General features: G+C 38.9%; 2 protein-coding genes across 2 annotated transcripts in view; one reads left to right on the top strand and one right to left on the bottom strand.

Moving 5' to 3' along the window:
• Positions 1–8,235: 8,235 nt before the first annotated feature.
• myl13 (myosin, light chain 13) lies at positions 8,236–11,401 on the top strand. Its single transcript, XM_085254082.1, has 5 exons — positions 8,236–8,384; positions 9,937–9,964; positions 10,383–10,532; positions 10,713–10,886; positions 10,981–11,401. The coding sequence occupies exons 1-5, from the start codon at positions 8,277–8,279 to the stop codon at positions 11,085–11,087; spliced, it is 567 nt and encodes a 188-aa protein (XP_085110208.1). The 5' UTR covers positions 8,236–8,276; the 3' UTR covers positions 11,088–11,401.
• Positions 11,402–14,587: 3,186 nt separating this feature from the next.
• The window catches only part of crhr2 (corticotropin releasing hormone receptor 2), a 44,075-nt gene continuing 41,029 nt past the window's right edge, over positions 14,588–17,633 (bottom strand). The window contains exon 12 of the mRNA XM_085253667.1: positions 14,588–17,182. Coding sequence (XP_085109793.1) covers positions 17,042–17,182 — 141 coding nt within the window. The 3' untranslated portion in view covers positions 14,588–17,041. The remainder of the gene's footprint in view (positions 17,183–17,633) is intronic.

The raw sequence follows: 17,633 nt of genomic DNA, 5'->3' as shown, positions 1-17,633 counted from the left end.
ATGATTTCTTTGAGCTGTTCTTTGTGCTCAAATATACCCAAAGAGCCCAACTAAAATTTGGTTAAATGTGCCTTAGAAAGTTGCACCCCAATCAGATGCTTTTGGTAGACATCAACAAGCTTCTGGCATAATTCTGGCTGGATATTTGACCACTGTTCTTGGCAGAATTGACATAGGTCATTTAAATTGGTTGTTTTCCTAGTGCAGATCCAGCTTTTAAAGAATTTTTAATAAGGTTGAGGTCAGGGCCTTTCAGAAGCTTAATGTTAGCCTGCTTTATCCATTTCAAAATCAGTTTTGATGTGTGTTTGGGATTATTGTCTTGACAGAAAATCCAAAATAAATTCAAACCTGTGGATCCAATTCTTTTTTCTTTTTTTTAAGTGATTAAAGATGCATGCTGTATAATTGTTCCACCCTGTAAAACAAAAAGCTCAACAAAACCATTAAAAGTACAAAGCTACCATGACATTCATGACCATGATTAGTGTATGTAAACCTCTGACTCCACAACTGTATATGAGAGTGTGCACGTTTATGGTTTTACATTCGACATGCAAACAAAATGTTTTCTGTGATTTGCATGTTTTATGAGTCATTTTTCCTCTAAATGGCTGCACATTACAGTTATAGTTACAGAAAAACTGAAAAAACAGAGACAAAACACATCAGCTATCAGTGCCAAAAAACACATACTGTGGAAACAAAACACGAGTCTGCTACGTGCAATAGAATGCTACAATAACAAAGCTGTGCTGTGAAATCACTGGATCCTTTTGCCCGCAGGCTCTATTAAACCTCACACCTAATGCTCTCCCTTACAAGGTAACAGGGGATTTGTTGCATCCAACCTCTGCACTTCTTCTGCATCCCTCTGTATTCTGCTGACTTCCCGTTGGTACACTGCCATATCTTTGCTCCTCTTTCTTTTTCACCAGCTAATAAATGTTTGTCTGAGCAGACTCTTTCATATTCTATACATATATATGCACAAAAAAATTATTTCTATTCATAATTTACACCTGTGAGTTTGGCAGATTGTGACAGTTAACCACCCCATTTTCTGAAGATGATGACATATTCAATTAAATGACGCTAGCATATTCTTAAGACTAACTGATCAATAAATTGTGGTCAAATAACGAGAAATGTTCTTTCAAATGTCCACCAGTAATAAGATGTTACTGGATTGTTAGATGTCATCCCTCTCTGTATTTTTTGAGTATTGTGCAACTGAGAAGACTAAATTAAGTGGCAATATCGACACCCAGCTAATTACCCTGTGACCACAGGAGGGCAGTGTAGTTCAGATGCTGGCTGGGCTCTCCATGTTTGACAGCACAGATGTTGACAAGTTATAATTAGGGACTGACATCTTGCGCCTGAATAATAATACCTCTCTCTCATTACATTTTAACGTGAAGCCTCTGATGCATGAAGTTTTAGCTTGTGAACATTAAGGGTGCTTTTTTATATATCTATTACACGTGTAAATGTTTGTGACAGAATAGGTAAGACTAGGAGTTTGTAAGACGAATGTTGCTGTCTGGCGACGCACACTTTCATAAACACACGTAGATTAAATGTTTCGCATAAAATATATTTTAGCGGAAATCCTACTGAGAGCCCCCCAAAAAACCTGTGTTTATATTTTCTTTACTAAATAAGAATTTCTGCCAAACAACATGGCAGCTATGGAGTCTATGTTGGAGTGATGCCTGTGCAGACTGGCACCATTACCACTTCAGCACACTAAACTGGATAGCACATCGGATCCTAGTTGGACAGGGGACAGTTTAATTACACGCTCCTTCACTTCACTGACTGCCTTGTGGACCTGATAATGAACACGTCAAAACCTACCAGGAATTGAGCTGGTATATTAACCACCTTATTAGTATTAACGTTGGCGAGGACACGCTGTATCCTGAGTGCTCGTAAATGATCACAGTGGAGTAGTGTCGCCCCCGCTCCACAGAGCCCTGTCACAGAGCCAAAGGGTAGTTTGTCTGTTAATGCAGTTACAGAGCACTGGACTTAATGTTGCCCTGTAAAGAATTATGAAAGCAAATAAAAAAGGTTTCCCCAACACCGCACCTGCTACAACAGGGAAAAGACTAAATCTCCCCAGCTTCAGATTTAATTTTTTCAATTGTATAGAACAGATCTGTTTAGTGTTAAAACTGATAATCACATTAATGCTGTGTTTAAATCTCTGAGTGAATGTGCAGTATTCTATATGGGCTACAAATAATTAATTCAATTTATAAAATATTGCTCATCTACTGCAGATCACCTGCTTTGTAAAATTATGTATCAACCTCATAATGATTCATCTCTGATGATTTATGTTCAATTTCAATGACAGAAACGAATCCCGAGAATGTTTCTTTCTTTTCACAAAAGCTCTGTTGCCCACCTAAGCTGCTTATTTTCCTTTATCTTTCTGCTACACTGATGCAGGACCTAAATAGGTCTACAAGCAATTTAAGAAAAAAGAAAATTAAGTAGCTTCTATGTCTCTTCGGCTTTAGACTTCACACTCACCCCGAGGCCTGTTTTTCCCTCAGTCAAACTCACCAGGCCAAGGCTAACCCCGAGCCCACAGCAGCTCGTGGAATCTGTCTGAACCCTCCATGCCAGCAATGGAAAGGCTTGCACCGAGCTCTGACACAGAGAAGCTTTCTGTCTTTTGTTCTACAGTCCCAGCCTGCACACTTTCAGTCTTCCTTGCTCATAAGCTATCTTTCTATTGTATTCTTGCTTCGTATGCGTATGCAATAGCCCTGGCAAGCAGTTTAGCATTCCTGCATGGCAGACTTCCCACAATAAAAACTGCCAGATCACAGATTTGACCACAGCGGAGCTATGACCTGCTAATGCCCCCACCTCCTACTTGAGGTGGGGGCTTTCCAAGCTTCCAAGCTTCTGTCTTGCACAAAAATACGTTGGTTTTTTAGCTTATAGGTGGCATAAATAAAGGGGGATGGTAGCTATGGGCTTTATTCCTACTTTCACAATCACAGGTGAGCTCAGTCGTTAGCTTGGCAAGTGAAAGCCCCCAGCTAACTCAGAATAAGGGAACACCAGGTTTGACAGAAGCATTAATATGCAGGCTGTCAGTGTGTTTTATTGACACTGCTTGCACGATCACACCAATAGGTTCAGATGAAAGCTGATAGTTAAATAAGGAACAGCCTGATGGTGGTGTTTACCTCTTTACCTCTTGACCTGCACCATGTGGCACCTATGCTGACATAAGTGAGGCAGCTTGTAAAGGAGCGTTGCCCTGAGCCCATTTCTCTTCAGCTACTTCACACAGCGATTATGTTAGCGCAGGCCATAACAGAGGCTTTCGGGTGCATTAGGAGCTTTACATCTCTATGCCATCACTGTGATCATGTTAGCAGAGCAGATTGTGTGGTCAAGCGCTGTGTGCTCCTGATCTTACTGCTCAGTGCAGCAGTGAGTCATTCCTCTGAGGAAGGTTGCAGGTTCTCTGCTGCGGATCAGAAGTGAATCCACAGCCTGTACAGCATAGAACGTGAAATGACCAAAGATATTTTCTGCATTAAAGTCAGGCATTTTTTTGATTATTTCTTTGATTATCAGTGATAATGTAGCACCTCAACATGAGCAGATGCGCTCATGGGGAATAGGCTGCTTTTGTCAGCCATGAAACATGACAGAGGTTTCAAGCCTTCATCTACATAGTGCTCAGGTTGCAGTTTTGCTTTCAGCCTCTTTTACATGTTTGGTTAAGAGGGTTAGCTATTTCTTTTCCCCACTGAAGATCGGCCGTAGCTCAGGCTGCTTCCACATCAGTGACGTCAACACAATGCACAACAAATTCTGAAAGCAACACAATGCTTTGGCATGTGCAGCTGTGCTACCCTGCACCTACAGGGGAAAACAAATTACAAAAAAAAATATGTTTTCGGAGGGGGCTACACATCCCGAGAGTGGGTCTTAACCTGCATCCAAATATAGTGCTCAGTGTGAAATGTTCTGGACTACAGAGGTGACAAACTGAATGTTTTGTTTGTTCATTACTGCACATGAGAAAATCTTCAATAATGGATGCCCGCTGGAGAAAAACAAAATCTTAACCCGGATGTGATACATGTTATGTTATCCACGCATCGATATCCATAGTTTGCAGAACAGATCTGGCAGGTCTTCGCCCAGCCTGTCGCTAACATGTTCTGATTGTTTGACAGTGCTGAATGGGCCCAGGGCTTCTGGGAGCTTATGACGACCCCTGTTGAAGGTTTTTTTGGGGGGTCATTTTGCAGCCTTTTCAGGACTTTGCCTTCAGTGGTAACAAATAACAGTCCCATAGATTGCTAAGTACATTCTCAGAAGACTAGAGTCACATCTACAGTATAGCAGAATCATATACTATTAATTGCCTCAGAAAAAAAACACATGTCACTGACACATCGTGATTTTTCTGTTGCGGCTTTTGTGTCTTTCTGATGTCTGACTGATAAAAACTGTACTTTTTCAGTGAGTCATCAGAACTGGACTGCCACTTTTTGGAATGGCAGTGTAATAGCATTGCTTTATCCTGGCTGCTAAAACATCATACACTAAAAGCCACAGCTGCACTGAAGGTCGTGTGATAGGTCAGAGTAACAATTGGCATTGTGCGCTTACTGGAGTTTTTCCAAGGTGCATGCCAGCCAGACAACAGACTAACTCCAAAATAGCAAACTGCACAGGTCTTAGATGGTTTGAGAGCTTGAGTGTTTGTGGTTGGTCATGTCAGGAGTTGTTGCTGCGGCCTGTTGATGGGATCACCTGACAGTATCTGAGGGGGGAGGTGGCAGTGAGCTATGTATGGCTGGATCCATTTATACTTGGGCTAACATACACTGTTTCCATCTGTCTCTGTGTAGGTTCGCTCAAACCAGACACTGACAATTTAAGTCATCTCCCATTTGAAGATATTGAGGAACAAACTGCAGCCATGACTAATCATTTCTCAAGCATTCACTCATCAGATTTTTTTTTTGTTCTTTTTACAATTTTATGCACCATCTCCCCCATGAAGCCACAGTCAAACAGAGCAACAGAAGAAGAGCATGCCAAATTATTTTCCTGTGTGTTTCTCTTGTGTTTCATTGCATTTTAAAGACAATATCCCCTTGATCATTATGATTTAGTTCCTTCTCTCCTTTTCTAGCATTTCTACAAGCTGGTGCTGACAGGCCAGTCATATTTTTTGTGACATCATTCCTAATAAAGGAAATTATAGTTAGCTCAAGATTTAAATCAAGCGCTTGAATATGTCACTGTCATGAAATTACATGATTCAGGCTCCTACAAAACTGATGATTAAAGGATTTGTTTCACATTATTCAGTATTTGCACTTCCTAACAGAGGATTTACCAAACTTACCATCAGGCAATGTTGACTTCATTAGTTGACATTTTTATCACATGAGCTTGATGGGAGCTCTTTAAAGGCTTTAAAGGCAAGCCAAGAGCAGCTGCTGACAAGCATCTTTCCTTGAAAAGACATGGAGATGTAATCATGATCAGTCTGTAGAGTGAAGACATGGAGCACATCGAGCATATATTTCTAAAAACAGGCCAAATTTATACATTTTCCCTGCTGTAGAATCTGTAGCTGCTATTTTTCACACTGCTTTCATTCTTGTGTATTTAGGCACAGTTCAAATTTCATCCTCCACAGATCGCAGCACCAGAACAAAAAATCAAAATACTCCACTGCCTTGCTCACCACTTACCTTTAGCCAATTGAAAGAAAAATGAGTTCTGAAAATTCAGAAAACTGCGACTGTTTAATCACAGCGTTAAAAGAGAGAGAGAGAGAGAAGCCCTTTTTAGTCTTGGAGGAGTGTAGACAATCAATTGAAGATTGCTGTCTTTATAATTACGATAATAAAAATTATTTTTGACTTCATTTTTACCTGCTGTCATGTGAACCAAAGAAATGAGATGTTCATAGCATATCAGCCTTTGGATTTTGTGGTTTTTACGCACTGTTAAAGTTTTTATATGGACAAATGTCCTTAATCAAGCTACGCGAGACCTCATGTTACCTAACCAATCTTTGACTATTGACCTTGTTCGGTGAAGTGTAGCATTTATTAGTGAGGAGAGGAAGACGAAAATGATGATATCTGAACAAGAGGGGAAGTTGCTTAAATTCCAGTGCCACAATGCTCTGTGATGAACAGCAATTATCCTTGATTATTATTCAAAATTACAACCAATGAGACGGCATCATCCGCTGTGCACACTGTGTGCCAGGACAAGCCTTTATGATGACCGTTTATCTAGTGCGATCAGAGGGATTTTCAGGCCATTAAAATAGGATTCACCAAGTGTTGTGTCTGTGTGATCTTAGTCTTGCGAGGGTGATTATATGTGTACAAACCACTCGCAAAGTTGAATACAACAAACAGAGAAGTGAATAAAGTAATCTGTGATAACACTGGGTGCTGCTTTGTGTAGCTGCCATTCACACTTGAATGCAGACACAGGGTGGTAGCTGTCTGATGTTTTCGGTTTTATTCACATAGTTATGAACTCAGAATCATGTGTGCAAGAATAACTCACACAAACATGCAATTAATTTGCTAATTAACGCAGAGTGAAATTTCTTGGAAATGAAAGGTCATGCTTGACATTCATATTAGCATCACAGTTCCTGTGATTTTCTGACTTTACAAATCTTGATTAAGATGTGTGGATGTATCCACACGTGACTTGTTTATCCAGCTACAGAAATAAACCCACTGTAACGCACTTTGGTTCATGATCAGGTTGGACTACCTTTTCCCCTTTTCTTCATGGGATAGATTCATAAAGGGTCTGGAAACATTTCTCAGGGATTTGAGATATTGTAGCATTACTCAGCTGCACATTCATGATGAAAATTTCCTGATCCTAAAAGTCTTTTTTCCTGTCTTCCTTCTCTCACCCCAGCTGGTCACGGCAGATGGCCGCCCCTCGCTGAGCTTGGTTGTTCTGGAAATTTCTTCCTGTTAAAAGGAAGTTTTTCCTTACCACTGTTGCCAAAGTGCTTGCTCATAGGGTTGTTTACTTTTTCTCTGTGTATTATTGTAGGGTCTGCCTTATAATATAAAGCGCATTCAGGTGACTCTTGTGATTTGGAGCTGTATAAATAAAACTGAATTGAATTGTTCCATCATAATATTACACAATGTTCAGCTGGAACTAAGAGGTCCAAAGTGGGCCATTACACCAGCACCAACAGCCTGAACTGTTAATACAAGACAGGATGGATCCATGTGTTCATGTTGTTTGTGCCAAATTCTGACCCTGCCGTGTGAATGTTAAAGCAGAAAGTAAACTCATCAGACCAGGCAACAATCTTCTATTGTTCAATTTATTTATTTTTTTACTAAAACTTGTGTAACTTTAGGCTAAAATTCCTGTTCTTAGCTGACAGGAGTGGCACTCAGTGTGGTCTTCTGCTTCTGTAGCAGAAGGGTTGGTTGCAATGAGTACTTATTTGAGTTACTGCTTATTTTCTCTTTTTTAAACCACTCTCTGTAAACTCCAGAGATGGTAGATCAACAGTTTCTGAAATACTGAGACCACTTCGTCAGGCAACAGAAGTCATGTTATATTCAAAATTACTGAAGTCAACGACCTTCCTCATTCTGCTCAGCAGGTCATCCTGATTATGTCTGTATGCTTAAAAGTACTGAGTCCCAGCAATATGACTGACTGATTAATTGAACTGATGTAGCTAACAAAGAGACCAGTGAGCGTATAAAAATATTGTAAAAAGCAAGCCGTCCATTCACAGATCCAGCGGAGACTTAATTATTCATGCTCATAGAGAGCATTTTCATGGATGCATTGTGGATTTGACATTTTAAAAGTTTGTAGATCTTTGTTAACACTTTCTTCTTTTTGAGTATTTTTGTACGACATCATTCTGTCACTAAAGCATTTTTCTCTGCATCTATAGAAGATTGTGCAAATAAGTCTGATCTACGCTCATATTTCATTAACAGAAGGAACCAGGCCCGGGGATCTCAGCTAATGTAGTTTTCCATCACTCCTGTCTTGATGATGTTATACACACAACAACCTTTGTCTTAAATAGAAGCACAAAGGCATATCCTTTTATAGTCCTCCCCTATTGTTGGCACTGTGGGGGTGGAGGTGACACCTGTGAACAGTGGATAAAGGGCCTCTAATCACCCATCTCTGACCGCAGTGTCCAGGATCACTCTGCTGTGTGTCAGTCCTCCCCTTTGTCTCTTCCAATGGCCCCTAAGAAGAAAGAAGAGCCAAAACCTGCCGCACCAGCTGCCCCCAAACCCCCAGAGCCTGAGCGCCCCAAGACCCCGGAGTTTGACCCAACATCAGTGACGGTAAAACATCAACAGATATTATTATTGTACGCACAGATTGTGGATCGGCTTCAGATAGAGGTTGTTGGTGAATTTAACCCCTTTTTTTATTCAATCATATTAGACAGATAAGGAGACTTCATTTCAAGAGTCCAATGCTGTTACCTATGCCTGTGTTTAAAGTGCATCAGAGACCCCATGTGACATTTACTTGGCAGTACAAGACAAACAGGAGGGTAAAGATTTTTCAAGGCATTATGGTGATTCTTGTAATATTTTTTCTAACCTTCATAGCTTTACAGAATTTTTCATAAACTGCGCGCATCTTTGACAGTTATGGGGGAAAAAGCACGTAACTCACTGTCAGGGCGAGGTTCAGAAGCAAACTACTTGATACGTCAGACATCATGGAAACATTGTCTTCTGCTGACTTGGCCCTTTCTCAATGGATAAATGTTTTCTTGGTTGAGCGAGCTGCCATGTTACAATGGACCGTGGTTAAATCCACAAAATATGATCTTCATTATGTCTGCAAATAGCAGACCACCCTCACCATTCCTCTGTGGGGAAAAAGGGGTGGAAAAACTGGGAGGAAGAAAAATACAGATAATTATAGCCATCTTCATCCATCTTTAAACATGCTTAGATACGTTTTTGGATAATATTTTTACAAAACCTCACAAAGGGTCTAGGGGTCTGTAGATGTAGCCTGACATGAGACAGAAACAGGGGCGTGCCCTGACAGTTCAAAATATGCTTGAAGTGCAAAACTTCAAAAGTTGTTGTGGTTACTGAGGCCAAAGCTATTTTTAGATTTAAAATAACAGATTTTAATGGAGCACAAAGCTGATTGTAGAAACGAGCTGTACAGCTGGTTTAACATTCAGTTCTCTTTCTACTATATATTCTACCACCTGAGTGTCAAACATGTGCAGTTTCCCAGGAAAAGCAAAGATACTGTGCAGGACCCTCAAGCACCCAGGTCTCTGGTAGAGGACCCGAGCTTGAAGGATAAAGACCGCCCTGCCCTCTCTCTCTCACACAAACACAAAAATTAAAAAATTAAAAAATGAGATGAAACAGATGGGTTCCCCTTCAAGGTTTTGTTCTGCTTGTTCTGCTGAACAAATAGAAGAATAATTAGAAGCATATATAAATCGCTGGATCTCAGGTTTTCTAACTCTAAATGGTGTTTAACAGATTTTATGTACTTTACACTCTTTATATCTAATAATGCTGCTCGTGTGCATATGCACATGACATTATGGCCTTGTTACTTCCCCGTGGAGCTGACAGCACCAAAGATTCCACGTTACATCTAAAAATAAACTCAAATGACGCCGACACTGGTAGACAGTATACATCTAGTAAGAAGGGGGTTTTAGCCTCAAGGTCACAAGTAAACAATGCACTTTGATCAGAACAGATGATGGCTGTAACTCGACCTGCTAAAATGGCTTGCTGTAGGAGGGTCATCAAGTTCACCGTCTTAAATGAATTCACTGTGTTTGCGGTACTATGTCCCAAATGATCAGCATCCCTCAGTCGCTTTGTTTTCTATGTCTTTTTGCAGCTGGAATTTACTCCTGAACAACTTGAGGGTAAGGCTCAGGCGGCTGTTACAGTTGTCTTCTGGGCTGCATGGTTTGTGAGTTATTTATAGAGTGAATAAATTGTTTGTGTGATCATGCCACCCATAAGTGTGTGAGAAATGTTCAGCAGCAGCTGGTGATACACTAGAGCCAGCATATGCTATTATATTAAAATAAACATCCATCTGTGTCAGTCGCTTTGAAAAGGCTTTAAGATGCATGTCAGTCTAGGTAGAGAGGAACATCTGAGGGTTTGACTCCTTCATTAGCGGTGGGCTCTTTTATGTGAGGCGTGCAATTATGCTGTTGATCGTTACACAAACAGAGAGCATGTGATGCCTTTTCTCAAAGACTTTGCATGTTCTCTTAGATTACAATAACAAGATGAGAAATCAAAAGGAATAATGCGCTTTCTTTTCATTCACAGACTTCAAAGATGCTTTCCAGCTGTTTGACAGGACCCCAACCAGTGAGATGAAAATCACTTATGCCCAGTGTGGTGACCTAATAAGAGCTTTGGGCCAGAATCCCACAAATACAGAGATAATGTACGTGCTTGGAAAGCCCAAAGCTGAAGGTTAGTAATGAGACAAGTGTGCAAACTGAGTCATTGCTGTTGTTAAGCGTTGGAGCTGGATGTAGTTCAAGAATCTGTACAATATCGGACTAAATAAAGTTCACCACTACAAAGGAATTCCGTCTTTCTTTCTTTCTTTTTTTTGTGCTTTATTTGTTACACTTTCATTATTTTCTGCAGATATGAATACCAAGATGCTGGACTTTGACCAGTTTCTACCCATCCACCAACACATCTGCAAAGCCAAGGACCGTGGAACATTTGAGGACTTTGTAGAGGGCCTCCGGGTGTTTGACAAGGAGGGGAACGGCACGGTCATGGGTGCAGAACTCAGACACGTTTTGGCAACACTGGGTGAGTTAATTAACAACTTTAATTCATGAATCTGTCATCATAAGGAAATGTACTGAACTGACTGCTTTCCTGTGTTCTTCCTTGGGGATCATAGGTGAGAAGATGAGGGAGGACGAGGTGGAGCAGCTAATGCAAAACCAAGAGGATGCTAATGGGTGCATAAATTATGAAGCTTTTGTTAAGTACATTATGGCATCTTAAGAGGGGCCGATGTTTCTTTCAGCCTCATTGTCATTCTGGTGCTACATCGCAGTACATAATGAAATCAATATGAGTGAGTAATGAGTTTGTCTCTCCTTCATTGTGAATTCTTGACCGCAAAAGATTTCCGTACATCTCATCTTGTATATTTTTCATTTCCATGCATCTTGGATTGATCTACAGCATAATTCATCAATATTTCAATGTTTTCTTTTTTTTTCTAAGGTCCCTGATGTTAATGCTGTGCGCACACTGCACATTGCCCCTGTTTATTTTGTAGAGCATGGTAAATAAAAACACTCATTGTGGCTGTACTCGATTTTTCAAAAACGAACGCAGAAATGTGTGTTATTGTCTGCGCCTTTCACATAAGGCAGTTCATTTTGCTTCAGATTGAGTCATAATATATAATATAGTGCATTAAGAAGCAAATCAGAGACTCCATGGTTTAGTAGTTAGCACATTAGCCAAATCTAAAAGCTCACTGGTTTCAGGAAAAAAAAATGCTGATTAAAAAATGTGGAACCATCCACTGTGGTGACCCCTCATGAATAAAAGAAGCTATACTAACAGACAAATCAATAGAGTGTCCTGTTTGTTATTCTTAAGATAGCAACAGGACAACAATTAAAATAGGAAACTATATAAAATCTCTGTAGTTTGCTGTAAATGAGCATATATTTGATTCAATTACTTCTTCTAAAAATGTTATACCTAAATTTCGTTTCTCAAAATGTATTTTATTTTGTCAAAGTCCCCAAGAGAAAAGCATCTTTAGAGTAAAAAAATAAATACTGACATTTAAAGTCTGTATTAAACCTAATATAGGGCAGCAGCACTTACTACAGTGTCAATCACAGGAAATTTTGAAAAAATAGTACTTTCCCTAATCAGCCAACAGAGGGAGCTGTTGCTCAAAAAATGTCTCACTTGCGGTAAATGTGGGGATTCTGTAAACACTGACGAATGAAAAACAACATGCCATTCTTCACCTCCAGCCCTGCTACAAATATACAAATGAGGAACATTAAGGTGCCACAGCCTATCCATCCTGCTAGTCCCACATTACGGAAAGTCATTTAAATTCTGGTTGGCATTTTATCCAATGGCAGGGTTAGTTTCATAATGCTCGTTAATCAGCGTGTAAACCCACGCCTCTAGTAAGACCCATAATGAGCCAATTTACCATAACTGATAAAATGTTCGCTGTTTGTGAGCATTGTTATGTAGTACTGCTTAAATACTATTTTGGTGGTAAAGTTCATACAAGCTTAACGACATCAACCCTGTACAAGGATCTTCCTTTTATTTCCCCAAGAGGAACAAAAGCGCTCAGATTTCTGAACAATATCGTCATTGTCATGTTGTAGATTAGGTTGAACAGGTGCTCTATGGACCCACGCAATAATAAGTAAAATATTCAGCGCCGTTGCTTTATGCCTGCACCATTCAATTAAATGAATCACAATCTTAGACATTATTTATACTTGTGGGGTTTCGCTAGTTGTGAATGAGTTGAAAAGGACCCACTTACTACATTCGTTTGTTACCTGAGGCCTGAGGCTACAAATACAAACATGCTACGCCTACATTATTTTCCTGATATTGCTGAAAAACAAACAACATATTTCAACATAAGTCTGAAATCTGAATATAAAATAGAAATTTCTTTGATTTTTCGCTTGTATCTTGACATTACAGTAAAGACTATCCCATTTTGGGATTAACTCATTTCGAAACAAGTTCACCGTGGCATTATCCTTCACCTTAAATAGCTTTTCAAGCACTTCTTTTTCACTGCTCTGCTGACCTTCATCATAATCTTTTTCAGTCTGCTTTCCTCATCCAGCCGCTTCAGGCTATATAGTATATTTACCTATTATGTGTTCACAGCCAATTTTCCACCAGACGGCTAGACTGGCACCAGTTTATAGTTGCTGGGACATATTGACTGTATGGTTTAAGTAATGCAGTAAACTGGCAGCATCATATTGGAATAATTTCCACATTAATTCCGTTTAATAACAAAACTCCTGGGAGAAAACAGTTTATATATTTTAATGCCATTCACCCTTAAGGTTTACCCTTAAGGAAAAATCAAGTATTCATGTTTAAAAAGTCCTGGTTTACTTTGAATTGCCTGTTACCTGTGTAATTGTAAGCATGGTGCTTCTCCAGAGAAGAAAAAAAGAAAGAGATGCTTATTCTGTTGTGTCAAATTCGTTTTTAAGATCAAGAGTTTTAAAGCCAGAGAGCATAATTTACATTAAACCCCTTGCTAACTGAGTTGACTCAATGCTGATTAGGCCCATCATCACAAAGTAACATTAAAGCAGAGCTATAAATCCGGTGTGGCTGAAGACATTAATGTGCTGGCACAGTGGTTCTGACTCATTTCAAGTCAACCAGTAAGAACTGTTTTGCCAGTGGTGAAGATGTGAGCAACTGCCAGTGGGAGTAGCTTCCCTTTACGGCTTATTGACAGAGAGCTTTAATTTCTTTTGTAATGTTTTCAGTTTCCAGGTGCTGTTGGTTATTTTTAAGCAACAAAACTACTTGGTAAGGCTTAGAATAATATTAGGGATTGGATTAAAATATATCCTCTCGCTACAATGTCGAGAATTTCTCTGCCAGAAAACCTTGAAGGCAAATACCACCAAAAACATTGTTTTCTTAGCCCCACCAGGCTGGTAAATGTGTTTTTAAGGTTTACTCCACCCTCTATGTGCACATGTGATGCACACCATCTTTTAGAAATTAGAAAGTCTGAAGTTGAAAACGCAAACTTAATAAAGTTCCTTTACAGCCAGGCTGAAGGATGCTGCCTGTGGGAATTGCTATTAACTTACCTTTATGTATAAAATCAGCAGGGTGACCTTTGCAGGAGTTTTGGCTTAAAGCAGCAATAATTAAGTGATGGGAGATACTTCATTAAGCGAGGTCATTTATTAGTTTATCTGAGCTTAAGATATAAATATTATATTACAGATGGGTTTATTTTGAAATTCGAGGCTTAGTGGCAGCCTTTTGTTGTCATGCTGGTTATTTATTTTTAGTTGATGCAATGTGGAATGCAGTTTAATGCAGACACATGGGAGTTCAGGGCAAATAATCCATGATGCTGTGCAGATGTGCTGCACACGTCTGGCATGATACTGAAGAATCTGATAGCATTGTCTATCTTTTGCAATGCTGGAAACCATTAGAAACATTAATTGTCACAATAAGGCTTGATTGGGCTACATCAGAGTCCCGGCCGATTGTTTGGGGATGTATAACTCAAATCCTGAGGGTTCTGGGGATAGGCTGTAGTTTCTGCTCCATTTCACTCCAGTCAAGCCTGAAGTGTATGAAACAGTGTCTAGCAAGTGCTCTCTGAGTGTGTCTTCCATTCTGTGAGTAAAAACTACAATTTCAGATCAGGAAATGCCAGTGAAGCAGCAGTCGTTCAGTCTATCAGAAAAATAAGTATGAGATTGGATCATTATAAAACTGCTGTATTTATTTTATAAAGTGCCTGGAGGTGAGGGAGATACACAGCAAATGAATCAGCTGAACAGATTCTATTAGTGCAATCTGTGACTTTTGTAAGATTTTCAAACTGTATGGACCCAATGCACTGAAATGCCCCCCTCCAAAATATATAGTGTGTTATATAATTTAAAGTAAAATTTTAATCAAAATCATTTTTTCACACATACAGTCCAAGTGTATACAAGTAACACAAAGATACATGATTTACAGAGACAACGGCTTCATTTTCACAAAACTTTTTTTTCTTTTGTTTATAAGGCAACCTGGGTTGTTCAACAAAGAGTTTTTATAAAATTATGTCTGACATCAAACAGCACTGAATACACATCATGTACAACAAACGATGTACAAAATAAACAAGATTTGGTCGACAAAGTCCAGTGGAAATAATAGAAATACATAGGCAGTTAAAAAGTCAGTATGTCAGTAAACATGGTTTCTCTCTTTGGTGAGTTCAAATAAAATATAGTTTTATTTATATTTTATTCACATTTGTTTAAAAAAAGTTTCTTTATGAAAATACGTCACAGTTGTAATGTAATGTGGTACACTTTGTATGTATGTAACATATTGAAGTCTTGGGAGGATGCGCAATGTCATGGCTAACTTATGACGCCCTTGATCAGAGTTATATATTAATGGGTAAATAATGAGAGGTGATCAGTATTTACCAGCTAACATCAAGCGTCATCAAGCAGCAACAGCAAAAATGAACTAAGATCAACAGAAACAGATGTTGTAATGTAGCAAAAGTTTACAAAATACTTTTTTTACATCAAGATGTGATTAAATATTTTGTGTTATATACACCATCTTCACATGGGTTCAGTTTTTGAAATAAATTCTGGATGTTTTATGTGACACTTTTAAATACAAACCCCGATATCAATGCAAATATAATCTGAAATAAATACATAAACGTAATAAATAAATAAAACATGGGAAGGTCATTCACTTTCTGTCCGAAGCTTGCAAAATCTTCTTAATGACCCCTCTGGAGTATCACAGTATTAAGCGTTATTGTTAAATCCACACAAAACACACATCAAACAGAAATGAGGGGTGCTGATTTTGCCACCCATCAAATGTCAGACAGTTTTTATTTAACAGATGTGTAGCTAATCTATCAACACAGAAGGGAATATGTGCATCAAAATGTAAGCTTGCTGTAATTGATCGATAAACCTTTTCATAACAAACGTTTCCTCCCTTATTATTATCTGTCCATACATGGCTGTTTAAATTACTATTGGGTGAGCAGCCTTAGGAGGTGTAAGAGCCGGGGTTACAGGCAAGCAGAAGGTTGATCTCACCAGAGCAAGGGTTTAGGAAAAGGATCGGTCCTCATATTGTCAAGCTCCTCTTCCTTTGACCCAGAAGCTTAACACTGATTATAAGGAAGCCACAAGGATTTCGTAAAGCCAAAAGAATTTAATCTGCTTCCACTGTGCCTGCATGACAAATCCATGCGCAGCACTTAACAGATTACATAAATGAGAATCACTTGGATCCATAAAATATAGTGTATATATAATCATACCTTTCCTCGTCTGCAAGAGAACTCTAAGTTGGGAACGCTCATTTATCGCTCTCGGGGAGTTCAAACACATAATACGTTAAATTGCTCTTTATGTCAACACCTTCCTTGCACAGTAAAAAAAAAAGCAACAAAAAAATAAGACCAAGTCTAACAAAAGGAAATAAAAATAGTTGTAAAATCAAATCCTCAGAACAAAGAGGGGAAAAAAGTATTTACCAATGTTTACAACAGTAAGAAAGATGTAAAAAAGAAAGAAGAAAAATGATTAAAAAAAAAGACACATTATAAAAGCTTCTTAACAATGGCTTGTTTGTATAAAATAGCCACATCTCACATTAACCAAAACATCATGTGTTGAGATTGTGTTTTAGTTTAAAAAAAGCAGTTGATGACTGTACATTAAATTGTTTTCACTTCAGAGTGTTATGACTCATTTTTTATTATTTTGTTTTTACTCTGTGCTGTTTTCTGTTTTCTTCCTTACCAAAAAGCTTCTTTCTGTCAAATTAAGCTGCTGATAAAGAGCAGGTAATTCAAAGAGCAGTTTAGCATTTTTATCATAATAGATACAAATGGCAGTTTTGGCAACATATGAATGCGTCATGGTCAGTCAAATTTCAAGTACTCATAACCAGTAACAACACTAAAATTATAGGGTCAAACCTGATGTAATGTGACCATTGAACCATTTCGTTGTTTCGAAAAAACCCAGCCCGTCTACGTCCCGAACGGTACCTTATAACGAGAACTTCATGTCATTTTTGTGCAGTTAAAATGAACTTTTGTCACCAGGCAAAATAAATCGCATGACTCCTTAGTCATACCGGACAAACAGCGACCTTGCTGGAGGAATCAGTATGGAGATTGCGTGTTTCTGTGGTCACACGGCTGTGGTCTGTTTGATGCTGTGGAAGCTGATCCTGGTCGGAGAGGTCGGGATAGACATGGCTCGTGCCACTCGAACTCGAAGAGCGTGGTTGTCCTGCCAGCGGTGCCACCGTTTTCTTACTGCTGAGCGAACCTACAACGATAACAAGATATATAGAGAATAAAAGAATATTACAATAAACTTCAAATTATTTTTTAAGATATTATACAACATTTTGGGAAGTCATTTTAATTGTTTAATGTAAAGATAGAGCCATGTGAATAAATAATTGTTTTAGAAGATTCTGTGCAGTCCTGTGAAACTCCATTATTCAGTTCAGCTTGTAGAAAGCACCTTTAGCGCTCCTTAACTTGAAGTATTGTTTTCTGTATGACTTCCAGTCTCTGGAAGAACCCACACTTCTTTACAACACTTCAGTTCATTGAGGTTTGTAGGCATTTGTTTATGCACAGCTCTCTTAAGGTCCTGCTCCATCATTTCAGTCACGTTTAGGTCTTGACTTTGGCATTATAACACTTTGACTCTTTTCTTTTTCAGATTCTGTTATAGATTTGCTGCTGATTTAGCTATTGGACAAATGGCT

The sequence above is a fragment of the Mchenga conophoros genome, linkage group LG18 (assembly GCF_057382185.1).
Source record: "Mchenga conophoros isolate Kocher_MC1m ecotype Shallow Benthic linkage group LG18, M_conophoros_male_GT1.1, whole genome shotgun sequence".
NCBI classification, from domain to species: Eukaryota; Metazoa; Chordata; class Actinopteri; order Cichliformes; family Cichlidae; genus Mchenga; species Mchenga conophoros.
The sequence above is the reverse complement of the archived record's forward strand: the minus strand, read 5'-3'. Positions and strand labels throughout refer to the sequence as shown.